The sequence below is a fragment of the Panthera onca genome, chromosome C1 (assembly GCF_046562875.1).
Source record: "Panthera onca isolate mPanOnc1 chromosome C1, mPanOnc1 haplotype 2, whole genome shotgun sequence".
NCBI classification, from domain to species: domain Eukaryota; kingdom Metazoa; phylum Chordata; class Mammalia; order Carnivora; family Felidae; genus Panthera; species Panthera onca.
In genome coordinates, this window is record NC_138346.1 from 14,605,538 (window position 1) to 14,632,507 (window position 26,970).

A 26,970-nucleotide genomic window follows, 5' to 3' on the forward strand; every position below is an offset into this window, starting at 1 on the left:
TTCTACCTGTTTTACAGCCGTCTACATAATTTGTAATATGCTGGTGAATCAACTTTAAGCTACCAGAGGCAAAAGCAATTTGAGGTCCTTGATGAGTGTGCAGATTCAAATATTTATTCAAGCCTTTGCCAATCCAGGAGGATTTCTTTGGGAGGCTTGGGGAGTAGAGATTAGGCATACTGAAGGTAACGTCAGAATATACTATAACGGAAGAGTCAACAATTGAGATTGATGAAGTTGGTGCCAGTTACGAGATTTGACCATTTGTGACAAAGAGTGTACAGATCATGGTGTACTTGTAAAGGCTTTGCGGTATATTAAGTTTCAAAGAGATTTTTGGGGCACCTGGGTGGCTCAGTTGGTTAAGCGTCTGACTTCGGCTCAGGTCACGATCTTGTGGTTTGTGGGTTCGAGCCCCACGTCAGGCTCTGTGCTGACAGCTCAGAGCCTGGAGCCTGCTTCAGATTCTGCGTCTCCCTCTCTCTGTGCCCCTCCCCTGCTTTCTCTCTCTCTCTCTCTCTCTCTCTCTCAAAAATAAAATTAAAAAAACAATTAAAAAAATAAAGAGGAGATTTATTTCCAGAAAGAAGGCAGGGAGGGAGGACAGGAGGACACAGTGTCTAATTTTTAGATGAAATGAGTAAAGCCTCCGTAGTCAGCATTTGGAAGCTCTCCAGCGTCCAACAGGCTGAGAGAAACTCAGGGGATTGTCATGGCATTAGAGCCAGTCCTAGGTGCCAAAGTCAAAATAGGCCACGCTGGCCATAGGAAAGCCCCAAGTAGGAGCGTATGTAGGTCACTTACATGTTTTGAATTTAGACAGACTGTCTTAACACAATTATTTTACAATTAAGCCCTGGAGAAACTCTCAAGTGTTCTAAATTTTTAAAAACATGATTGTTTCACAATACATGAGAAAATTGCAACATCCCCTCGAATGATGGTCTTAGTGGTTCACCTCGTGGGCCTGGGTGAGGTTTGGGGGTGCAGGTGCCGAAGTCTGCTTTTGATGGCAGTCCTGTCCCCAGCCCAGTGAATTTCACTCTCCTTGGAAAGTGTTCGGAGCTCACAGGCTCAGGACTAAACACGATCACCGTCGCAGGCACATTCAGTAGACATTATTTTGATGCAATAAAAAACAATTAGCAAAACTAGAAAGTATATAAGCCATCAGGTTTAACCCCACATGTATTTATTGAACATCTACTATGTCCTGGAGTGGGAAGCAAGGACAGATGCGTCCAAAGGAAGACCAGGAAACACCCAATGCCAGCTCTGCCTAATGCTCCAGGGACCCTCTGTCAGGAGCACACAGACCTTATTCCCCTCCACTCCAAGGCCTCCATCTCCTAAAAGGCCCCCCTCTCTTTCTTGTTCTCTGCAGACATCCCCAACCTCTCACACGTAAATGCACGTGACAGGAGGACAAACTGGCTTCTCGGCAAGCTTGGGTCTCCAAGGCAGGAATCAAATTAGCCACATCCCAAATTCTGCTTTTGTTTGGCCGACTTCCTCTGTTAAGTCCTCATTTAAAATGAAAGTATTTGCTTTTCCATAAACACATGTAAATTTCCTACCTCTTACTTGTCACAGCCACAGGGAGCTCAGTGAGTGGTAATCCAGGAAGAACTCGTATTTCCAACAAATCGCTGTAATTGAGAGTATCTGTGTAAACAGTGCCATTCTCACAATTGATATATTTACCAATTGTTCTGCCTTATTGTAGATTTAAGGGTGTCACTTAAATTTGTTTTTATTTCTAAATGTTTATTTATTTTGAGAGAGAGAGAGAGAGAACGTGAGCAGGGGAGGGACAGAGAGAGGGAGAGAGAGAATCCCAAGCAGGCTCTGTCAGCACAGAGCCCGACGTGGGGTTCGATCTTACAAACCGTGAGATCATGACCTAAGCCAAGATCAAGAGTTGGACACTGAACCCACTGAGCTACCCAGGTGCCCCATAAATTTATTTTAATTAGCAATCCTTTAAAAAATAACATGCTTATTGTAAAAAAAAAAAAAAACAACACAATAATAATAAAAATTTAAAAAATTAAAACAAGGACATAGGTTATAAAGTAATCATAGTGACCCAAGGGATTCACTCCCTTTTTTAAACCCTCCCGTGCTTTCTTGTGACTTTTTTTTTTTTTAATATAAAATTTATTGTCAAATTGGTTTCCATATAACACCCGGTGCTCATCCCAACAGGTGCCCTCCTCAATGCCCATCACCTCTTGTGACCGTAGAATGAAATCCAAGAGCCATAGATACTAGGGTCTATGGGCCTTTGGGGATGTGGGCCCTCTTCCTCCTCACGTCCCCCCTGAAGTCTCTCCTGCATGGCCATGTGCTGGTGGGGGGTGGGGCATGCTTCTGTCTCATTCAGGACTCCCCTCACACGCGTCCCCTCAGCTGAGGTATCTTCCGTGACCCATCTCTTGTTGTCCCCAACTTGTCCTCCGTTTGCGTGCACACTGTGTTTTATCACCACGGCCCTGATCCCTCTCTGAAGTTACCGCCTACTGGTTTCTTTTCTGTCTCCCCTCTGGAAAGGAAACTCCAGGAAGGCCGGGGTCTCGTCTGTCGTTTCTAGTTGTTTGCCCAGTGCTTCAAAAAGGGCCTGGCATGCGGTAGTTCTTGATTGAATACTGCGTCCGTTGGATGAAGGGTGGTTGTCCGATTGGTGTCTGGCACCTGGTTGGGAACCTGCCAGATGGGGGCTCCCTCCCTCCCCCCGCCCCTCCTCCCCCTAACAAAATACAGCAGCAACTGATTTCATCTACACTCTCGTATTTCAGGTAAATTAACAGGGCACTCAGTTATACGGAGTGTAATAAATCCTACCTGGTTGAATACAAAGTAGTCCCCCCAAAAGTGATCACTTAGGAAGTCACATATCGTTTTGATCTTATTTTTCAGGTTGTCCTTGCCGGAAGGAACCATGAACTGGCATTTTCCCTTCTTTCTTGTGGCCACAGTGACTTTGCCCTCTGTGTGCTCCCAGTTCAACCCCCTATCTCTGGAGGAACTAGGCTCCGACACAGGAATCCAGGTTTTCAATCAGATTATCAAATCCCGGCCTCTTGACAACGTGGTCGTGTCCCCCCATGGGATTGCGTCCGTCCTGGGGATGCTTCAGCTGGGAGCCGACGGCAGGACTAAGAAGCAGCTCACCACGGTGATGAGATACGGCGTGAACGGTGCGTGCACTCCGGGCTGTGGCGGGGGGTGGGGGTGGGGGGGGGGTGGGGGGGGGCGGTGGCCCTTGAGGGAGTCGTGCATCTGGAGGGGTTTCGCTGGTACCGTTCTGGGACTTAGGGCTGTCTCCTCTAAAGGACGGATGTTAGCAGTGCTAGAAGTTAGGGGAACTGTATTCTGGTCTCTTCTCTAGCCCTGGGGCTTTGGGTCAGTCACGTGATCTCTCCGTGCCCTAGTGTACTTCATCTCTAAAAAGAAAGCTTCCCACCTGCCCCACCTCCACGGTGCCTTGGGCTAAACCTCACGGTGCCTTGAGCTGGGGAAGTGGGTGGCTGTGGCCGTGGAGGGCAGCACGGGGGAGCCTCGTAGCGATGGCACCTTTCTGGGTCTTAACTGTGCTGGTGACCACATGAATCTCAGTGAGTGACAGCCATGCACAGAGCGACACACACACACACACAGGTGCCGGGAACGTAAAACGCGTGTGGTGTGCATGGGCTGGGCGCGCTGTACCCACGGCAGTTTCCAGGTCGTGATGCTGTGCCACAGCCACACAGGCTGCTACCACTGGGGGAGACTGATCGAAAAGGCCCGTGGGACCACCCTGTCCATTGTTTTGCAACTTCCTCTGAATCTGTCAGTATTTCAGAATAAAAAAAAACGGAAGGAATTTTTGTCAGTAAAGCCCGATGGAAAAGGTTTGAATTGCTTTGAATTACCCACATCGACGTAAGCGTCTCTGTCTCCCAGCCCTGTGGCCTTGTCGCTCCAGTTCACATATCCTCCCCCAGAGCCCACCCTCCACCAGCCTCTGGGGCGGGGGCTGTGTGTGAGGGAGCAGAAGGGGCCCCGGAGCCCTTCTAGGTCACCGTGCACCATGACCTCGAGCCAGTCTCTTTGCACGTGGAAGTCTTCCTTACTATTTTGGAGAACGAGGGAGCGTCCCTTTCCCTGTCCTTCCACTCCTGTCAGCCATAAAGTTCTAGGACTCTTGACTGCATTGACGCCTGAGACTCGGAGAGGAAGGCAAGCTGGGGTCAGGGGTCAAGCGCTCCGTGCCTCCCTCCGTCCCCGTCCCCCCCCCCCCCACTGCCCCCCTCCGCCCTCAGTTGGCTGTTGTGTTCAATGTAGCCTCCGAGCTGCCAGCACCAAATGCTGGGACACCCTGCTCTATTTACATGGCCTTCAATTTTGCATGAGTCTGCAGTCTGATCACCTGTTGGAAGCATGGCAGGGCTTAATACTTGGAACGCTCCCAGTTCCGCCGCTTGCTTGGAAGTTCAGCAAACTCTTGGTGATTTATAGCTTCGTGGCGAATCCCTGCTTGAATTTATGGCCGTTAACCAGGGCCATCCAGACCCTGTCAGCCAGTACCCTTCCAAGGCAGCGACTGGATTTTTGTCGTTTGTGTTAATGCTGAGCCACATTCGTTTTAAGCGATATTTCTCAAGTTCTTGCCGATGTTGCCTGCCGGTGGTGTCCTTCCCCCACCCTCTCCTTCTCCCAAATCACTAGCAGTTAGTTGTGTTATAGAACGTGATTTCGGTGGCAGGACGAACTCTTTCAGGGGAGCCTGAGTGGTTTTCCAGGCCCTAGTTCGGGCTCAGCCCCTGAGAACTCAGGTGTCCTCTTAGTGAGGACAGAGACAGAACGGTTTGGGGCAGTGGAGTGAAATCTACACCCATCTTTTCCTGGCCGGAGATCGGGGCATGTGCAGGAGACAGTGTGGCCAGAAGGGACAGGCTCTGGGACTTGGCCTCTGCTCTTCCCTTACCGATGAAGTAGGCCTGCTCACTCCCGCCGGGCCTGCCCCACAGAACAGCGCGCAGGGTGGGGTCATGAGAGGCCAAACAAGGAGCCAGAGGGTTGCCTCCTTGTGCACCATGGCAGACTTCCCCTACCCTTATGTAAGGGATCTGGAGAAGAGACCCTCTGAGCGTGTGACACATCAGCTCTCCAGGACACTGTCACCGTGACCCTGCAGGCTGTTTTAGGACAGTGTCATTTTGAAAGGACCCCAAGCGAGGAACCCAAGGCTCTGTAATTTGAGCTCACTCTAGAGCTCGCACATTTCATCCTTATAATTTACTTCCTTCTTTTCCATGTTCTGAAACCAAATGGAGCCTGTATGAATGGCTCGTGTAAGATAAAGCTTACATTGCCACAAAATTAATCCCCTTGCTTTTTGAGCTTGATATCAAGTAAAAATCACACTATTCTTGGATGGTGGCACATGACAATTTTTTATAGTCTTTCTAATGCTTATTTTATTCATTTTTTTTTTCCAAAATAGAAAAACGAGATCGCATTGTTAAATCTTTGGCAGGAAAGGAAATAGCACTAAAGATAGTTAAGAAAGAAAAAGAGAATGAATTAGTAAGATCCCTTGGATTTATTCCCCCATGGTGGAAGATTCCTTGGATTTATTCCCCCATGGCTACATAAAGAAGAACTGGCCAGTCTTCCTATTGACCTGGCACCAGAAAAGTCTCCCAGGAGGACCAAGTGTATGTGGGGAAGGTGTTGAGATGCCTCAAATACGCTGTTTTGATGGTGGAAGCACCACTGATTTTTAAGAACCACTAATAATAATTTTACCCTCCTTCCCCTTTTCTTAACACACGGCCACTGAGAAAGCAAAAGACGTAGTCTCTTGCTGCTGAGGCTTGTCTTGTCTGTACTGTTGTTGGTTGCCATACAAAGAAAGAGATCTTAAACAAAAACGTAGCTTGTCTAAAGTCTTGTGGAAACGTGGCTACATCTTCCCACTTCCCCTCCAGGAGTCGGTAAAGTGTTAAAGAAGATCAACAAGGCCATCGTCTCCAAGAAGAATAAAGACATCGTGACGGTGGCCAATGCAGTGTTTGTGAAGAACGGCTCTAAAATGGAAGTGCCTTTCGTTACGAGGAACAAGGACGTGTTTCAGTGCGACGTCCAGAACGTGGACTTTGAAGATCCAGCCTCTGCCTGTGACTCCATCAACGTGTGGGTTAGAAACGAAACCAGGGGTGAGTGGCCTCAATTCCCTGGGAACCACTGGGTGCCATTTTATACTTTGTGAGTGAAAGCGTGCGTTGGGCTCCTAAGATTCTAACTGGTGTCTGCCTGGCCCATGGTCCTCCCATCGCGAAACGCCTGGACCCAGCCGGCTGGTCTGTCTTTTCTCTCTTAAGAGGTGCCCTGACTCCGTCTACCTTCCTTCCCCTTTCTTGGGGCCACGACTCACGGTACCCTCTGGGGTCTTTCTCCCTGTGGCAGGGGCAACAGAGCAGAGTCCAGCCCCACGGACTCTCCTCTGTCCCCTCTGCGTCGCCTCTCCAGAGGCCTCGCCCGCAGGCCCTGGCCTGTTCTGAAGGTTCAGTCGCTCAGTCCTTCCCACTTTCGCATCGGTTGTTCCCTTTGCCTGGAATGCCCCTCTCCCCCTGCGAGGTTCGAGACTGATCTCTCTCCTTGCTTCCCTTGCTTCTCTCTCTCTCGCTGCTGTCGCCTCCAGGAAGTCGGTGCCTAGTCTCTGCTTACCATTGGCATACGAGTCTGCGTTTTCTAAGCCCCTTCATTATAGCACTTTCCACGCTGTATAATGATTGCTTGTTTGCATGCATTTCTCCTCTCATTAAGCCGAGGAAATGTCTAACGTGGGTGTTTTAAACCTGTTAATTTGTAAACTGGAGGTCTAGGTGGAAATGTTCTGGAGTAGAGATGGGTCCAGATCAGCAGGAAATTAAGGCTGCAAATCTAGATTGGGGAACCTGGTTTTCATAGGAGGGAGAGTTAAGGTCGCAAGAGTGGAAGCGGAAAAGTCTCAGTAGTCCCAACGACTCCATTGTGGCCCAAAGACAGAACGTGAGGAAACTCTGGCTTCTTGGGTCCCGTTTCCCAACGTGTGGTTCCTAGGGTGCCTGCGTCAGAATTACCCAGGGCATTTGTTTAGAATGCAGGTCACTGGACCCCCCACTTCCTGTATCAGAATCTCCGAGGGAGGGGCCGAACATTCTGCATTAAAACGAATGCTCCCCCAGTCTGCCTCCACCACCCATGACCAGACTTGTATACGTGAATGTCCGAGGGCGTGGGACAGACTCGCAAAGAGATGGGCCGGGAGTGCCCCGAGGGTGGAGGAACCAGAACTGGTTTTGATAAATCCACAGCATTCCTTCTCAGGAGGCTCTTGGACAGTGCAATCCGGGCTCCCTTCCTAAAACCGCAAAACGATCAGGACACCTGCAAATGTGAAGGGTCTGGTGGTTCTTTCTGGGCCCAGAGGCCTAAGAACAGTGGCAGGAAGTTGCTGGCACTCAGAGCCAGGTGGCTGGATGACCGTGGCCTGTGAGTGGCTCCTGCCAGCCTTCTTCTTTACCAATTGGACTGGTCATGGGAAGGCACATTAGCGTGCTGCTTAACAGTGTTCAAGCTCCTTGGACACACGTTGACTCAGTTGCTCACTGCCTCTGGGGAGGGGGGGGCGTGGTGAGCCCCAGCAGTGCTTTTTCAACCTGGCCGACCTCTTGGTAAACAAAGATTTTGACTCTTCACTTCACCATCCTGCCGCGAGATTCGTAGCTCGTATAACCTATGCACAAGTACACAGACACTTCTAAAAATTAATACAATGCCAAACTGTAATACAAGGAAAAACAAAACTCATTTATGTATGTGGTTCAGCAGGTGAGCCCTTGGGTACAAGTACACCCGAGCACATAATAGCGAAGCAGTCGTATTCTTAGAATGATTGTGAATGGACGGCTACGAAAACAGGCAGAGACAGGCGTGGGGTGCTGGTGATGTGAAAACCACGAGCTGCCCTCCTGTGTTTCCGAAGCGAGTTCTTTCCTAAAACGGGGCGGCACTCTTGGTAAATTTCAGAACAAAACAAGAACAGCTTCCACTCGCTTTGCTTTGCACCGTAGTCACCTACCCGGAAAATTCGGTGCACGTTAAAAATGTGCCACGAAACAGATAACTTTGTGTTTACAGGGGAAGAAGAGTGAGGTTCTGGGCCCAGATGATGGTAAGCCAGTTTCTTGCCAGTGTGGCTATCCAGTGGGGCGTCTGAAAGCTATACGGGAAGCAGGACATTTCTTCAGCGTGTGGGACTGTTTTGAACATTGCAGGGCAAGTAACCTCTCGGGCCACGTGTCAGTCCACTGAAAACTCTCCTACAAATTTCCAAATGGCCCCTGGGGTGATCTGCCTCACTGAGAGGCACTTACCTACCTGGGAGAACTCAGAATCCTGGAGATCGAACATTCCATGTGCGGAAGACTGCCCAGTCCGTCCCATAGAGGTGACGATTCCTACCCCTGTGGAGTGGGAGAGCCAGACGGGAAGGTTCTTTCCGCTGTGATAGGGTGCTGACCCCGCCAGGGCCGCCCTGCCCACCTCTCCAGCCTCTCTTCCACAGGCTCTGTGCTCCAGCCATGCACGCTTCCTTCCCGTCCAGCCCCCAGCTCACCGTGCTCTCTCCTGTCACAGCCCCCACCGCTGCATCCGGCCACCTGGGATACTGTGCTCCCCGCCTGTCCCTTGTTAACGCCTGTCCATTTTCACACTTGTCACGTGCACGGCATGATAGTTAAAAGCAAGGCGCCGAGTTTGAATGTCAGTTCTGCCACTTACTAGCTGTGCAACCTTGGGCAAGCTACTTAACCTCCCTGTGCCTCAGAGTCCTCATCTGTAAAATGGAGATACGACGGTGATATCTACTAAAACAGTTACATCGACACTAAGGTTTTTGTGGGAACGTAAGTAATACGCACAAAGCATTTAGCCGAGTGCCTCGCACTTAACAAACGTTCAACAAGCGTAAGCTGTTTCTATAGCTATCACTAGGTCAGCTTCTTCAAGGAACCCGTGCCTAACCTCGCTGACCGGATCCGATCCCCCTCTCATATGGCCTCACTTCTACTTCGAGGTGTTTCTTCCTGTTGCGTACACTTTTCCGAGCCATTTCTGCCAGCCTCCATCCACCTCTCTCTTCTCCGTAGCTTTTTGAAGGCGGAGCTCATTTTTGTTTGTTTTCTTACCTAGAAGAGCACTTGGCACGTGGCAGGTGGGCATCCAGGAGCGGATGGAGGGGTGGTGCATCGACGGATGGGGGGGTGGGTAGGTGGGTGGCTGTGTGGCCGAGTAGGCGCATGGGTGGGTGGCCGGGTGATGCACGTTCACCGTGTGCAGTTAGCGATGGCAAGCCCCTCGTGGGCCTCCTTCTAACCATGCGTTCCTTACCTTTTTATCGTTGCTTAATATTTCTTCATGCCCCCGTATTGTATCTTAGTCCTACAGGTGGCAATCAGAGGCTTTATTTACCATAATGACCACAAAAAGGGCTGAGGGGACTTCTTTAGACACGTATTGAGCACTGATCGTGTGCCGAACACAGAGCTAGGCTCGATTCTTTTAACAACATTTATTTGTTGTTTCGAGAGTGAGAGAGAGCACGTGCAAGTGGGAGAGGGGCAGGGAGCGAGAGAATCCCAAGCAGGCTCTGTATCGTCAGTGCAGAGCCCGACGCAGGGCCTGAACCCACAGACTGCGAGATCGTGACCTGAGCCAGGGTCTGATTGTCCACCGACTGAGCCACCCGGGTGCCCTGAGCCAGGCTTGATGTTTCAAAAGTGAACGACAGGGTCCTTGCTCTGGCGCACTCGGTGGTTCAGCTCGGGGAGAGAGACACGTTAAATTTGGCCGGCACCAAATACCTCGGGTATGGCAGCAGCGAGTGTTGAGCTTTATGGAAACTCCTGGGAGTCGGGGAGGAGGGTCAGAGGACATTTATTACAGGTAGAGAGGGAGCTGTGTCTTAAAGGCACAAAGGGGTTGGACTGGGTGATGTTCCCAGCAAAGGCAAGACACAGCCCTCACTGCCAGGAGCTCTAAGGTGCTTGCAGTGGCTGAAGCACAGAGCTCTAACTTCCTTCCCACAAGACGGAGGCCACCCTTGCGTCGAATGATGGCCGTTCATGGCCTGTGTATCTTCCTTCAGGTCCTGACTTAGCGTTGGTGCCCCCTTGTGTAAGAAAGGAGTCGTGATGAAACTTACGGAGCCCTCTGGGCTCTGGGAAACCTCTGGGTGCGCGTCTTTACCACGACTTATCCAAACATTCGTTTATTGCACATCCGCATCTTCTTGAACATCATCTAAAAGGACTTAAAGCTCTCGGGACACCCGGGTGGCTCCGTTGGTTAAGCATTCGACTCTGGCTCAGGTCGTGATCTCGTGGTTCGTGAGTTCGAGCCCCTCATTGGGCTCTCTACTGTTGGCACAGAGCCTGCTTTGGATCTTCTGTCTCCCTCACTCTCTCCCCTCCCCCCAGTAAATAGATAGATAGACAGACAGACTTAAAGCTCTCTCTGCTGAATTAGACCTTCTTGCTTCTTCAGAAACTATTGATTTTACTCTCACCATTTAAAGAATTACAACTAGCATTTACATTACGGCACCATGTATTTTTTAAATATGCTAAGGCCAAAAGCTACAGTGAATTTCTGAACTAATTTTTCATCACTTTGGGTATCAGTGACCCCTCGTAAACACACAGCTGGATCTTCAGAGACGGAGCAAAAGGTACGTTAACAAAAACCCAAACCATCAAGTACAGATAGCACTCAGGAAGGATCCTCGTGGCCTCAAAGAATGTTCTGAAACTAGAACGGTCGTCTGCGCCTTCACTCCTAACACAATCAAGACGGATGGTCTTCTACATTTTGTGGAGTGAATTTTCCCTCAAGACTGTGAGGCCTTCTAGAACAGACGCTATGTCCTTGCTTCTCTGTAATATTACACCTAGTTCAGTCCGTAACTCATAAATGTAGACACTGATTTTTAGATCCAGCCCTTTTTTTCTTTTTTTAAATTTATTCATTTTTGAGAGAGTGTGAGCAGGGGAGGGGCAGAGAGAGAGGGAGAGAATTCCAAGTAGGCTCCAGTGCTGTCAGCGCAGAGCCCAACTTGGGGTTCGGACTCATGAACTGTGAGATCACGACCTGAGCCGAAGTCAGACGCTTAACTGACTGAGCCACCCAGGCGCCCCTCCAGCCCTTCTTTAAAGTAGCTGTGAGGCCTTGTGGTATCGGGGATTCCAAATGCCCATCATTTCTAAAACTTTAGGGAGAAATTCAGCCTTTACCCTCAATAAGATCGCACAGGTCGAAGAGTTGGTTTTTGACCGGCATTAAATCTACCCAGTGGTTCAGACAACAACTGCATATCTTGTGCCTATCTTGTGCCCATCGAAAACCCTCCTTGGCAGTCATTCACGCCAGTTATTAGCAAACAGAGAGAAATTCATCGTTAATTAATCATTTAGGTGAGTAAAATTTTCTAAACCGTGTGGCTCATGGGGAATTCGTTATAAAAGAATTTCTTAAGGAAAAGTCTGGTAACCTCCAAATAAAGGATATTGAAAGTCTTTATGGATTCTCTGATTTTAGCCTTAACTGTTCAGCTTTCATTTTTAGCGAGAAGAACATGAGAAGGTACAAAAAGGGTGTTGTAAATAGTTCCTTTTTAAAGTCTTTTAAAAATTCCTTTGATTTTTCACTGTCTGTGATCCCACACTGCCTTTTGCCCTCAAATAGACTGCCAATCCTGAATTTTTCCCTTGCTTGTTCCATGACTTCTCAGGTATGATCGACAATCTGCTCTCCCCAAATCTCATCGATGGTGCGCTCACCAGACTGGTCCTGGTCAATGCCGTGTATTTTAAGGGTTTGTGGAAATCGAGGTTCCAACCTGAGAACACAAAGAAACGCACGTTTGTGACAGCTGATGGGAAGTCCTACCAAGTGCCCATGTTGGCCCAGCTCTCCGTGTTCCGATGCGGTAAGTGTATGCTTGGCAGGGCCCTGAGAGTGCTTTCACTTAGTCCGAGAGCAAATCTGACTTTTATTTTTCTAAAAGGGTGGGAGAGAGGAGGGCAGGATGTTTTTAAAGTTCCTGGTAAGGTTTTGTATTATTTACAAGGGTTATGAATGAATATATAATATACAGGCTCTTAGGTTGAACGTTCAGAGGACAGGTCACAAAATACGAGATGGGAAGAGGCATAAAGCGCATGAAAACGTTACGAAGTCATCACCATCTTACGTTACCAAATTAGAAATACAAGTAAAAATTAGATTTCTTTTCCACTTACCCGATTAGCAAAAATTGCAAAGATTGACAAAGCCCAGTGGTGGCTCTCATGGCGGGGGGTGATGGGGGGGGGGGGAAGACATGGGTGCCCTGGTCACTGTGGGCAGAAAGAGATGTGGGGCGGGGGACTTCCTAGAAGACCATGTTGCATTGAGGAACTTCTACTCTGAAGATAATCTCACCTCAGCAAATAAATAAAAGCCAGATATGTACATATAGTGGAACGTACATGATAAACAGCTTTACAGAAGTGGAAAGATGATACAATATGTTGCTGATTTTAGAAAACAAGTTCTAGCACAACAGATGTTGATTCATCACATTTACGTAAAATGCTCTCTATAGACCCATCCATCTGTAGAGACATGTCTTGCAGGATGTTCAATAAAATGTCAACAGTGGTAGTAGTTCAAGTGATTATTTTTCTTTATTTGAATTTGAAACTTTTTAAAACAAGCCTGTATCAGTTTTAATTTTTTTTTTTAATGTTTGTTTATTTTGGAGAGAGAGAGAGAGAGAGAGAGAGAGCGCACGTGAGTGGGGGAGGGGGAGAGAGAGAGAGAGGGAGACACAGAATCCGAAGCGGGCTCCAGGCTCCGAGCTGTCAGCACAGAGCCCGGTGCGGGGCTCGAACCCGCAAGCGGCGAGATCCCGACCTGAGCCGAAGTCAGAGGCTCCACCGACTGAGCCACCCAGGCGCCCAAGCCTGTATCAGTTTTACAGTCAGGACAACAATGACCGAGCCTTGCTGTCATTGCTGCAGCACTGATAAATGAAGCCTGGTGATTGTTTTCTAAGCCTGGTTTCATTGAAGCGTTTGTGAGCCAATTTAAATTCATCTTTTTTCTCTGCAACTTAGCCTTTATGCCTCCGATCCGTACCTGAACATGCGGGCCCCAGGTATCGCCTTTGCATACGCTCGCTTCAGGCACCGCTCAGTATTGTGCCAGCTGCGTAATTCTCTAAATTAAGGAATGACTTAGGTGAAGAAGGCAATAAATAAAGTCACTTTCCTTCTTATCATTCAGCTTCTAGGTAAAATTTTGGCATTCGCTCAAATGTGTTTTTTTTTTTAAAAAGATAATATGTATTTGAAAGCCCTGCAGAAAGATAACATGCTCAGCAACTGAGAATAATAAAAGGCTCTTTTTTCCCAAAAGTCATTCCCTCCTTCCTGTCGGCCCCCCAGCCCTCCCTGCTCCAGGCTTGTGTTGCCAGGAAGACTTCATCTGAACACTAACATAGCTACCAACTCTTCTCTGAAGCAAAGCCATTTTCTTTTAGGTCAATCTTTATACACATTCTCTGTTCTAATAAAAAAAAAAAAAGAGGGGGGGCCTGGGTGGCTCAGTCAGTTAAACGTCTGACTCTTGGTTTCTGCTTAGTTCATGATCTTGTGATTTGTGAGATCGAGCCCCACATTGGGCTCTGCGTTGACGGTGTGGAGTCTGCTTAGGATTCATTCTCTCTCTCTCTCTCTCTCTCTCTCTCTCTCTCTCTCTCTCTCTGCCCCTACCCCGCTTGCTCTCTCTCAAAATAAATTAAAAAAAAAAAAAAGTGAAGGGCCTCAATTACTGTATATCTCTGTTGCTGGAAAATAAATGTCAGTAGTTAAAGGTTAAAACGCAAGGATCCTATAGACATTCCTATGAAACACTACTGTGTTTGTGTTTGCGGGAGTGTAACGTGTTTTCTTGAGTATATAGTAGGTTCCTAGAGAGGGAGTTGCATATGCGAGTAGCTTTTCCATTAAGAACCGATTTGTCTAAGAGCACACGTGTGCACATTACAGAAAGCAGTGCGTAAATGTACTTTTCCTGTCAAAGACTGGAACGCTGTCGAACCAAGGTGAGCTGGCTGTCTTCCCTCCACCTTCCCGAGCACCCCCCCACCTCCAGGAGGCTGCATGTGTGGGCTCCCTTGCCTCCCATCCAGTTGGCTGTGGGAGGAGCTCGCAGGTGAGGCAACTTGGGGCCTTGACTTCCCGGCCCTCCCTGCGGTCCCCGGGGCTCCTGCATCCCTTCAAGAGAGGTCTCGGCTCCTGTCAGCAGGTGTGCTCAGGGGGGCTTTCTCCCTGGGTCACCATGCTTCCCTCACCCCTGCCAGCCTACGGCTGGTGATGGTGCCCCACTGTTTGTAGCACAAGGGACTGTGCTTAGCGGTTTCGCTGCACTCTGCCCATGCTTTAGAAGTGCTCCTGTGACCCAGCCTGGTGTCCTGCCTCCTTCCTGTCGGACCCTTACTGACCTGCCCTGAATTCAGGACAGAAGGTGGAAGTCAGCCTTCTCTCCACGGTTCTCGTTCCCTCACACCAAACCCTGGAAAACGGCTGCCATCCGTCTTGCCCCGCTCCCTGTGCCAAAGATGGGGCTGCTGTGGAGGAACCTGGGATTGGAACCTGGCTCCTGTCCTGGGCCCTGCCACGGCACAAGGATGGCCCTGTGTTGCCCTGGTTTCCCTCCTTGGCCAGCACGGTGGCTTTTTGCAGTACGACAGGGCAGATTTGTCTTGTGTCTTGTGGCATCTGATTAAAGCACAGCTGGTGTTTGTTTTCACGACCGCAGACCGCTTAGTTGGTCACCCACTTTCTGCCTGTCGTCAGTCTGGCCAGCACGACCGGCCAGCGCTCACACGTGGCGGTTGAGGCTGAGACAGGCCACCAGTGAGCTCAGAGGCCTCCCTGCCCACTCACGCGACCTCTGCAGCCACCTGTCACACGTGTGCTGGGCCTCACCAAGCTGCCTCGGTCACCTTGTGGAAGCGTTGCCATTCCAACCCTCTGTCTTCCTGACCTGCCCCCGACAAGATGCCATCAAGATCTCTGAGAAGATTCATTTAGTAACATTACGGAGACGGGGTGGAAACTAGGAGGGGGAAACCCTTCTGACTATGTCCCATAAAGTGTAAACACTTTGAGGATAGAAATTCTTCTAATTTAAAAGTCAAAAAAAAAAAAAAAAGGCCTCGCAGTCTTTTTTTAAAGGAAGTATATTTTGTGCTCATTGCAAAATCTACAAATAAAACATAATGAGGCAGAAAGTAAATGTTCTCCTATAATCCCATTTCCCAGCATAAAAAACCCTATTAAGTGGTAGGTGTATTATTTGAGACCTTTTCTATGCATATACAAAATATGTCTATGAAACTTTTTTGCATATGGAGGATTACACTGTAATATGCTTCATACATTAGACAGTAAATCATGGAAAACTATGTGAATTCATGTGGATTTACTTGATCCTTTTATCAGCTGCAGAATATTCCATGGCATAAATTCATTATAATATCCTATGGGTCGCCATTTACTTTTTTTTCCTGTAATAAACACCTCAGTGAGCATTCTTGTACTTAAATCTTTAGAACTGAGTCAGAATTTGTGAAGGTAATTTCCTCGGATAGGAATTGCTGAGTCAAAAGTTCTTACAAATTTTTGATTTTACGATTATGAATTTAGACATTAAAGACTTTATTTTGGAAAAAAAAAAAAAGACCACAAAAACTTCCAAATATATATGTATATATGTGTGGAGATATATATATATATATATATATATATATATATATATATATATATATATATATATACATACATACACACAGTATATTTCCAGCTTCTACTCATACCTACCTACCCACATTACCTCTCTACGTGGTTGTCTATTAAGTTTTAGTTCCATAGATGAATTATATTATTGCCCTCACCCATCTGGTTCTCCTGCCGTCTTCTTTAGCCCAACAAATGGCACCTGTACTCACCTAACTTGCTTAAACCACACCTTCTTCCCCATCAGCTCTTCCCAAACCCCCTTTGCATTTCAGCTAGAATATGGACCACTATGTGCAGTGGGTGTGTTTTTGTTGTTTCCAAATGTACATTTCGGTTTCGACTGAAGTGTAGCTGAAACGGTTCCTCAAGAGCTCAGGAATCCATAAAGCTACTTGTAGTAGAAGATAACTGGATGGGTTTTCATGTATAAAGTTTTCCTGATATTCAATATTTAAAATATTCCCTCTGAATTTAGAGGCCGAGAAGAGTTCTTAACGTTTTAGTGAGCCTAGTTACTTCCTCCTTTTGTAGGATTTAAAGAAGGGATCAGAGTACTTTAGGGACCTTTCCAGAAAATCTAGATCATCCCTAAAGTACCACTGACAGGATGTTCTAAATCTTCTCCATGTTTCTAATACTTGGTCCTTTGCCTGTTACCTCTCATTAAAGGATTTGTTGATCCCTATTCATCCAAGAGAAAAGACTTGTCTTCCCTTTTTCATCTATTTCCTCCTGTTTAGAAGGAATGAAACTGCTCCATTCACATTTTTATGTACTCCGGTATCATCCCCATTAAAGAACGCTCAGTCGACTTCCCAGATGTTAAGGAACGGAGAGCCTGGGCGAGACATTTTAATGGAAAGGTATCTGGGACAATGACAGGCTCCCTGCTGTGACGCAAGGCTCCCAAATACCCCTTCCTTGCTTGATTCACTCTGCCCTGGAGCTGTGTCCTCTGCAGCAGGTGTGATGTCTCTTGGTGGACCAGTGCTGTGTTTCGACTGAACGGTGACCGAACGGTCGAGAAGTACTTTGCGAAGCTGCTTCCATCAGCAGATGCAAGTTTTTACGACGTGCAAGCCTCTGTGCTGAGCACTGTGCTGTGTGTATTGTCTCGTCTAATTTTCCCAGCAACTCTGCAAGCCAGGCACTGTTATCCCATTTTACAGATAAAGACACTAAGACTTGGGAGTTAAGCCACTTGCCCGAGTCCCAGAGCTAGTGTCTCCGAGTCAGGATCTGAACCCAGGTCCTAGAACTCCAGGTCTCGTGCGCTTAACCTCAGCCCTTGTCCTCTGTGGGCCGATGCTGAGAAAGCTGTCTTTTACTGATCAGGTGGAAGGCAAGATGTTATTTTTGTCCCCTGTCTCCTCAAGCCACGGAGCAAAGAAGAACGGAAGAGGTATGGCCAGGGGCATCCGAGCCAACGCTGTGCCATCGGCGCCTGCGATCAGAAGCAGAAGTGGGGCCAGGGAGAAATGAGTCATCAGGCAGATGTGCGCGACTGGGTACAAAGTGGTTAGTGGTTATTCGTATTACTGATCAGTTAATGACGTGTTCGGTGGCGACCGGATTCACTGCTGAAGGTGGCAGCTGTCTCCCGGCTCGAAAACACCCAGGCTCGTCACTTTTCATTATTCATGACCCCGCTGCCTCCCATCAGGACGGTAAACATGTCTAGAAGTGCTTAACGGCTGCCTCCAGGTCCTTATTTCATGCCCTGGAGCAACCACTTCCTAACCGCTTCCCAAGTCGTAGAATTTCTCAAACAGCTTTGCCAGGCAGGGGCCTCCTCTTGTCTTTGAAGATTAAAAGGCTCATTAGGAAGTGATGTTTGTCCTGACTCTCCCATTGATTTTCTGGTTTCTGCCCAGACCATCTTATTACACAAGGTAAAAGGAAAGTGAAAAAAATCCCCTCTTTGATTCTCAGGCATTCCCCAGACAGAACCGGGCTTGAGTGACAGTCCCTGCCTGTCCCAGCCGGCCAGGCCGCACAAGGTTGCCGAACGGCCCTCGGGCAAATGGAGCGGAACGGGGACCGGGTGTACCGAGCGCTCCACGAGTTGCCCCCAGCTTTCTTCCAGAGGGAGAAACTCAAACGTCATCCTGTCATGTCACGTATTCTAAGAACTTTGCTATTCTTTATCGTATTTTATGGCTAGAAGTGTTCGTTATGTAACGAAGACAAAGAAAGTTGGCTGTGCCTCTCGCCCCCCCGCCCCCCGACCTCCACCCGTGGAGAACTGGCTTATCCAAGATCCCTGTCTCACATGCAGTGACTGGCGGAGGTCGTCCCCAAAGAGAAGACAAGTGAAAATCATGAGAGAAGCTCGCTTCCTCTCTTTTTCTTAAACACGTTGTCCTTCTAGGTCATTTAGAGAAGGGGGAGGAGGTAGAGAGAGCCAGCGTTCAGTGGGCACCCACCACAGACCACGTCCTGTCAAGCACCTTACATATTTTTCCTCATTTAACCGTCACGGCGACCCTGTGAGGTACACACTTTGAATATCCGTGGTATCTCCGTTCTCCATACCGAGAGGCACACAGAGGTTAAGTGCCTCACCAAGGTCACCGCGTTCTTAAAAAGGCTGAAGTGTTTAGTAAAACATGTCTGAAATCTGCCAGAAATCTAGAAATGCTGGCTTTCCGTTCACCTAGTTAATTTTTATAACTGGCATCACATGCCTAATGGGAAGTTTTCCCGGGATCCTATGGCATGCTGTGTGGAATATTCTTTCCCGGGGAGGCCGGGGCCTCTCTGGACCATGTACCCCCGAGCTGGGCTTCCAGCTGGCACCCTTCATGGGTGCGCTTTCTTTTTTAAAAGCTTTTTTTTTCTTTTTCAAGTTTATTTATTTTGACAGCATGCAAGCAGGACAGGGCAGAGAGAGAGAGAGAGAGAGAGAGAGAGAGAATCCCAAGCAGGCTCTCAGCTGACAGCACAGAGCCCGATACAGGGCTTGAACTCACACACCACGAGATCATGACCTGAGCTGAAATCAGATGCTGAACCGACTGACCCCTCCCGGGTGCCCTGTGAATGTGCTTTCATCAGCTCCAGCCGGTCCGCACACAGTTGTGCTGATCAGTTGATGAATATTTTGAATATTTCACATGAGATGAGAGGGTTCTAGGATCAAATTCGCTTGGGAAACCTGCGGAAAGCCAAACAGCTTTCTTTCCTTCAGAATGACTCGGAGCCTTTACGGTACTGGCGTCTATTATGAATCCGTAGGAAGAATCGATTCGGTGGCGTGTGGAATCTGTCTACTGAGCGTCCCGCAGGATGGGTGCTCTGTAGACCAACATTTTGAGAAGCGCTGGTCTAAATCGTTCTCGGGCTTTTATTTGTGAGTACAAATACCATAAGGTACCGAAAAGCCGTAAGGACAATGACCAGAATGGGTGAATTGTGAATAGGGAGTCGCGTTAGTGAACTACAAAGGTCATTGTTGGCATGAGACATACTGAGCCTGAGTCCTGGGGCTCCACTGCTTACTTAGCCCACGTGTCCCTTGGCAAGTCAATTTCTGTAAGCGCAGCCCCCGGGTGTAAAATGGGACTGCGTGCCCTACCTCGGGGCACGCTGTAGATTGTAAATGTGTTGGGGTGGTTGGGGGTTGGCGTGGGTTGGGTTGGGTTGGGGTGGTTGGTGTGGCTCCTACACAATGGAGCCGTTCATCCCTTTCTCCTTCCTCTTCACATGCTCACGTAGGCTCAGCCAAAAGAACCGTTCTCAGGCAGCCCAAATTCATTCTCTTACTCACATGATAGGGGTCAGCTTCTTGCAAAGTACTGTATTCTAAGCACCTCATGATCCAGTTAAATTCCACTCAACAGAATTTTTGGTGACGCCCCAAGGCATTCTGTTAAGACAGATCTCAACTGAAGAAAGAGAATTATTTACCAGGAGAAAGAAGAAATAACGGTCCTTATCTTTGTCTTTCTAAGGAAACTATATTTGGAAAAGAGAAGTTTCCAAACTGAACCACTCTCTGCCCCCTGAGGCCACCCACGTGATCAGCACTCGCTCCTGCCCCTCTCAGAAGTCATCAGGGGATGCACTGAACCTGCCTCTGATTTCTTTAGGGTCTACAAGCACCCCCAACGATTTATGGTACAACTTCATCGAACTGCCCTACCACGGGGAAAGCATCAGCATGCTGATCGCGCTGCCCACGGAGAGCTCCACCCCGCTGACGGCCATCATCCCTCACATCAGCACCAAGACCATAGACAGCTGGATGAGCACGATGGTGCCCAAGAGGGTGCAGGTCATCTTGCCCAAGTAAGAGCGCTCGGTCCCTGGTGGCGGTTGCGTCAGGTGCTAGACAACGTGGGGCTAAGACATGGCGCGTCGTGAGGCCTGATTTATTTTGCAGAAATTGCCTGGAGAGAATACAAGGGTCTGCTTTTGGAGAAGCTTTTTGCTTTTCTTTCTTCTTCTTCTTTTTTTTTTTTTTCCAATCCCTGTGCCTCTCATACGGCAGGATAATGACAGTGGGGAAGAAAAGAAGGCAGCCTGACCTCTGACCTCCCTCAAGCTCCTTATGCCATTTTGAGAGCTTTTAACATATTTAGTTTTGTCCCCAAGACCGAAAAATACGTGTATAACGGCACGGTAAAGTTTCGTAGCGTTTTGATGAGGAGTTTCATGTTAGTCTTCTTAAGTTTTAGCTAGAAGCTTCTGAAGGCCAAGGTCCGAAAGCTAGGTGGTAAGGGAATATTTTGAAACCATTCAGGCAGAATTCTTATATTAACATCTATGGTAGGTTTTTTTTATTACTATACCCTGAAAGTGTAATATTGGTGGAATTTGAACTGTTATGACTTGAAACCAAGGGAAGAGTCATCCTAAATTCTGCCCAAATCCTGAATTTCTGTCGCTCCGAGAATGCTTTACCCAGACCCATGAAAGAGGCAGCGAACGTCCCCTGATTGTGATTGTGCCACCAGTGTCCAGGGCTTTTAAGCACCCACGTCTCGGGGTGGTAAAGCTACCTTCCAGTTCTAAAAGCTTTTACTTCTCTAGTCACTGAGTTAAGTAATCAGAGAATCCCATTCATAGTAAGTATTAGCCATCCTCCCAGGAGTGTGTGTGCGTGTGTGTGTGTGTGTGTACGTGTGTGAAATGAGCCTTCATGTCGGCAGTGCTTGATGTAAATGAATAAGATGGTAAGTGTACATTACAGAATGACGTAATAGGTAAAGCACAACGATAATGGTAAATTATCATTAGAGTCCATCTGCCCACCTACCCTTTGCTCTTCCCCCAGATGGGATAAAACCTGGTAAAACATCCTCTGACGATAGGTGTACTAACTGACATTTACATATGTACGGCTGGAAGGCCAGATAGGTCGCAAGTATCCAAGAAACCCAAGGTTACGCCCCAACACCCGTAGCATACGTTCTCACCTATTCCTAATGTTTGTTCCAGTCTTAACGGTAAGATGCTTTCATAATCTCAACAAGAGTGAGCAGGAATGTGTCTCCTCTCTTTTGACCAATCCCGCTAAGGACGGTGGTTCTTACAGCAGCCATGATGATGGCTCTTCGGTTGGCAATGGGGGAAAAGTGGAGATATTCGGGGGGGTATTCCAGATACCCCCCCCCATCAGCATAAGGGAGGGTGCTTCAGCAGATCTGCCTAGGTACCGGAATGGGGAAGCCCGTCGCACACGAGGGGGTGACCACCCCCTTTTCTGTCACTGTGTCCTCATTTTGCTAGCAAAGTGCTCAAGAGATGACTTGTCCTCTAACTTAAATCTTGGAAGTACAACTTCAGACACAGCTTAGACTGGTGTTCAGAGCATACTTACAAAGGAATCGCTTTGTCAACGTCTCCCCACCGGCACGGGTTCTACCCTCTTACGTCATTTACGGTATAAAGATTTCCCCCTATTTTCTCCTTTCCTGCTAGGTTCACGGCAGTAGCACAAACAGATCTGAAGGAGCCGCTGAAAGTGCTCGGCATCACCGAGATGTTTGATCCATCAAAAGCAAATTTTTCGAAAATAACAAGTATGTTCGATTTAAACCCCATTCTGAAACTTGAAGACTGTTACAAACTGGGTCTCTGATTCGTTCAGAAAGAAAAGGTCAAAATTAGGAGTGTGTTGCCCTGAAACCCTCCCAGGTTTAGTCTGATTTGTCACCAAATGATGCTGTTCATCCTCCGTCACTTAGATCAGCATAAATCACCTGTCCCCACGTTTCACGTGCACGTTTCAGGTGAAGCCCGAGTGAGTTGACACCGTTAAACAAGCACTTCGTGTATTGTCTTCATTACTTAAAAATTTAGCACTTAGTTAGATAGTAGTCTTTCTCTTCCAAATGCAAACGATTCCCCGGTGTTTGCAAAAATCAAGGTTTTTGAACTCTCAGATACTTGCTTCCATCAAACAATAACAGGCATGCACCATATCCAGGTGTGTTAATGCCCATTAATCCGAGATCATGTGAATTCAAAGGGTCTGATGAGAAGCTTTCTTTGCCAGAGCATCTAGGACACAGCTGGTGTCGTATCACCTCGTTTGCCAATATATGCACCTTTTCCCAGAGTGATATTCAATAGTCGGTTCTTGGTCTTTTTAATTTGGAGCACAGCAGCCTCCTTCCAGAGAAAAGTCACGGCTTAAACATTATTTGTACTCCTTTTCTGTTTTCCCCCTCGACAAGCTCATTACCAATCTCGATGGCCTGCAGGCGAGCACCTGTGTACCCGTCCTAGGGCTCCATCCACACTGTGTCCCTGGCGAACTTGCAGCCACAGGGATATTTTGACGCTCTTTTGTCCTCGGGCATCCGGACTCTGGCCCCCAGTCCAGCAGCATGAGCATCACCTGGGAGCTCGTTTCAAGGGCACAATCTTGGGTCTCACCCAGAGCTCCTGAATCAGAATCATTTTAACAGGATTCCTCAGCCCAGTGAAGTTAGCCTTGTTTCATTGTTTTCCCCTTCGGGGTTCTCTTCTGTGGTCTACGTACCACATAGTGGCCATGGGAGTTTGCGGGTGCTCGAAGGAGGACCAGGTGCCTGAAGTTCCCCTGAGGTGTGATGTTTAACTCGCAGGTGACATGCGCCCTGCAGATGTCCCCCTCTCATTCCCCATCGGCCATATTAGAGCCCAGCATCCGTGCAGGTGAAAACCAGGGGACACAGAAAGCACTTTTTCCCTTTGCATCCAGACCCATGTCCCGCCAAGGCTAGCATTAACTTCCGTCCGTGTTCTCCTCGAATGCTACGGCCAGTGGGTATCGCTGGAGCGATAGGAATCTGCTGAGAAGGAAAGTTAATTCACTAGAAGGTTCTAGAGGCACAGTTGCAGTTCTGAGTCGGGTTCCAAACCCTTCTTACCCTCCACACTCTTCTCACTGATATGGCCATGAGATGAGTGGCTTTTGTGGTGAAGAGCGAGCACTTACTCTGCCAGTAACCAGCCGTAAGACTTGAGGACAGATTTCTTAACACTCTGGGCCTCAGTTTCCCCATCTGTAAATCCCCTCTGCAATCTTCCCTGGATCTGACGTTCTGTACTGAAAAATAATATTGTTGCCTCGTTTCTTCTGGAAAACTGGACTTCCTTTTTTAAAGCTCTGCTCTTTTTATTTATTTATGTTTTACACAATCCTTAGCGATCAGAGTTGAATTGACAGAGGCGCTAACACATCCAGGGAAGGGGAGTCCCTCCTCCGAAGCGAAACCACAGTTCGCTTGGCAGAGATTGAAACTCACTGCAGGTCGATAGTCATCCCACAACCTCCAGTCACCAGACCGGAAGAGGTCACTTCTCCTGACACCTTTTAAGAACTGGAAGTTGCCATGGATTTGAAGTCGCTTCCGCAGCCAAACCGGTGGCCCGCATATCAAATAAATGCTGTTTTTGTTTCATTTTCCGGAAACAGGGTCAGAAAACCTTCACGTCTCTCAAATCTTGCAAAAAGCAAAAATTGAAGTCAGTGAAGACGGAACGAAAGCTTCGGCAGCAACAAGTAAGAACTGGGTCGTGAGCCAGGACCGGCTGGGGTGCAGGGGGAGGGAGCGTGCTGCGGTCCGCCCATCAACGGAGCAGATACGGAGCAAACCCCGTTTTCATCCGGGCACCGTGGGTTGCCCCCCAGGTGACAGTGGTGAATTTAGACAGGTTAAGGACCTGCACCCTCAAAGCTCAGAGTCTGTTTCGTAAAGGAAAGCCCTTCGGTGCAAGCAGTTCCTCCGGGACAAGAGTCCACAAGCTTTTTCGGTAAAGAGCTAGGTAGTGTGTGTTTTCTGCCTCGCGGGCGGTCCTGTCTCCCCCACAACTTCTCAACGCTGCCATTGTGGTGTGAAGGCAGGACAGAGGATACAAGCCCATGGGCGCGGCTGTGTTCCCGTAAAGCTTTATGTATTTATAAAGGCAGGATCCGACTCCTCAGACCTGGCCTGGGGACAATGGTTTGCCGACCCCTGCCCTCGGGAAGCTTAAAGCAGATGCTGGCTTCTTCTTGGCAGGAAAACCCAATCATCATATTGAAACATAAAATAATAGCCACTCGCCATGGGAAATAGGCAGCCAAGTGGATCCAGGACAAAGTGAAGAATTATCAGGCAGCTGTTGAATTCCCAGGACGGCTGTGCAGCCTCCTCTGATAATTAGAACATCCACATCTGCTTTCTCCTCATGGTTTATATGATGAAGGAGAAAATAGAGCGATCTTAGGTTGGTTTCTGTACCCCCTCATTATCCATCTGAGATGGGGTAAACAGATCTGGCCAAACTCTGCAAACTCGTAAAGTGAATATCCTAGTAGGCTTGTAACTGGGTCACATATTTCTGGTCGTTAAAAGGTACCGTTTATGCTCCGAATAGACACTTTATGGCCTTTCTAGGATAAACACTTAATTTGTAATCCTTTAAAATAGCATTAAAAACAAAGACCTAGAATAACAGCACTTAGAATTCTCAAGATGCCTTTTGTCTCTTCTGGGTGATGATAAGTGAGAACCGAATGCTGCCCGTTATTGGCCAGTTTTGCCAATTAGCGTAACTATCAGGACTGGCTACGTTAATTTGCACGGCCCCGTGCAAAATGTGAATATGGAGCCCTTACTGAAAACGTACTAAGAATTTCAAGACGGGGCAGCAGAGCCCTGACCCGAGTGTGGGGTTCTCGCGAGTGTGACTGGCCCGGTCACACGCCCAGGAGGCCAGCCCTGCTGGGTCGGTCAGCAGGGCTGCTATAGCAAGGGGCCACAGACTGGGGGGGCTTAAGCAGCAGAAGTTTATGTCTGACAGTTCTGGAGGCCGGAAGCCCAAGGTCAAGGGCTGCTTTCTGCCTGTGTCCTCACGTGGCCTTTTATCTTACACGCACATCCCTCCTGTCTCCCTGTCTTCTTATGAGGACACCAGCGCCATTGGACTTGGGCCCCGCCTTCATGACCTCATTCAGATTTCAATACCTTGGGAGTTAGGGCTTCAACATATGGATTTCGAGGGGATACGGTTCAGTCCAGAAGACCTGCTAACCGGCTAACCGTTGACTGCTTTTCAGTCACCCTGGGTTGGGGGATTTTCCCCAACATAAGTGGAAATGTTTCCTTTGTGACATTAAGCCCAAGCCATTAGCGCTTTGTGGGGTTTGAGGAAGGGAACCGGGCCATCGCGGAAAAAGCAGTGCCGTGATGCCCGGCACCTGCCCTCCTGCGAGGCCTTGAGACAAGCTTATTAAACCCAGGCCACGGGGCACCTGGGTGGCTCAGTCAGTTAAGCGTCCAGCTCTAGATCTCAGCTCGGTTCGTGAGATCAAGCCCCACATCAGGCTCTGCGCCGACAGTGTGGAGCCCGCTCGGGATTCTCTCTCTCCCCTGCTCTGTCCCTCCCCCCGTCACACTGCACTCGCTCTCTCTCTGAAAATAAACAAGTAAACATTAAAAAACAAAAAAACTGAAGCCGCCATGGGTAAGTTTGGCAGAGTAAGCATGACTGGGACTCTGGGCCTAAAACGGTTTGCTGTCTAAGTCCAGCGTCTACACCCGACGGGTTGAACAGCAACACGAGGTCGCAGGTCCCAGATGAGTGAGTGGTCTCCGTTACCACGCAAAGGAGAACTGCCGAAGGAAAAGTCACAGACAAAACCGTCGAACGCTAAGCTGGGCCTGGGTGTACAGAAGGGATTTGGCTGAGCTAAGAGGACCAGTGGCCTTCATCAGCAAGGCAGATGGTATGAATACAAAGCAGCTAATAATAACAGTCAATATGCATTAGGTGTCGTTCAGTGGCAGGCACTGTTCTAAGAGCTTATAATGGTCTTTATGCCACTTAATCCTCGTAAAAAGCCTACGGAGTAAGTACATTTGTTAAGGACGATGGTACTTGTGTAGACTGAATGAGACACCCAAGTGTAAAGGGCCTGGGCCACGGTAGGTGTTCCGTAAATGGTGACCGTTGGGCCTGTCCTAACCTGGCCAGCCCAAGGGACGGGAATTGTGTCCCCGAACTCCAGCATGGAAGATCCAGCCAGCCTGCTGCCCTGCTGGCCTCACGCTGGGTGTAACACATTTTCTCTCTCTTCCCGTAGCTGCGATTCTAATTGCAAGGTCGTCACCTCCCTGGTTCATAGTAGACAGACCCTTTCTATTTTTCATCCGACATAATCCCACAGGTAAGTGATTCTTCCCTTCTGTTGCTCACTGGCTGTTAAAATTCAGAACGGTCCCCAGAATCCTAGTGAAATCCAACCTTGCTGCTCTAATTCCACTCCCTTGTGTTATGCAAACACTGAAGAATAGAACCGCCCACCTTAAAGAGATAAGAAAATCCAGGCCGTGTTTACAGAGTGTGATGGAATCTTGTGAAGGCTGATTTTAGATTCGTTGGTTGGTTTGTTTTTAACATAGAGCTCTGCAGCCCTTTTGGGGGTTTCTGATGTCTTTTGATTTTTTGGTCCATATTCTGATAAATGTAGTAGTTCGGTTTTATAAGAAACCACACGTCGTCAACCTCTGTGAGCCCTCTCTGTTGTTCCGGCCTGAGGATTGTTAATTCGATAAATCTTGGCTTTGTAAGTCACAGGCTCAGAGTTGGCTCTGTGCTTTAGCTTTTGTCTTGA

At 48.3% G+C, this 26,970-nt stretch overlaps 1 protein-coding gene across 3 annotated transcripts in view; it reads left to right on the forward strand.

Annotated features, from left to right (window-relative positions):
• The window catches only part of SERPINE2 (serpin family E member 2), a 61,708-nt gene that overhangs the window by 33,161 nt on the left and 1,577 nt on the right, over nucleotides 1-26,970 (forward strand). For all 3 annotated transcript variants that reach the window (XM_060623899.3, XM_060623898.3, XM_078450843.2), the window contains exons 2-8: nucleotides 2,920-3,200; nucleotides 5,979-6,206; nucleotides 11,822-12,019; nucleotides 19,970-20,168; nucleotides 21,804-21,904; nucleotides 23,788-23,874; nucleotides 26,440-26,523. In XM_060623899.3, coding sequence (XP_060479882.1) covers nucleotides 2,942-3,200; nucleotides 5,979-6,206; nucleotides 11,822-12,019; nucleotides 19,970-20,168; nucleotides 21,804-21,904; nucleotides 23,788-23,874; nucleotides 26,440-26,523 — 1,156 coding nt within the window. In that variant the 5' untranslated portion in view covers nucleotides 2,920-2,941. The remainder of the gene's footprint in view (nucleotides 1-2,919; nucleotides 3,201-5,978; nucleotides 6,207-11,821; nucleotides 12,020-19,969; nucleotides 20,169-21,803; nucleotides 21,905-23,787; nucleotides 23,875-26,439; nucleotides 26,524-26,970) is intronic.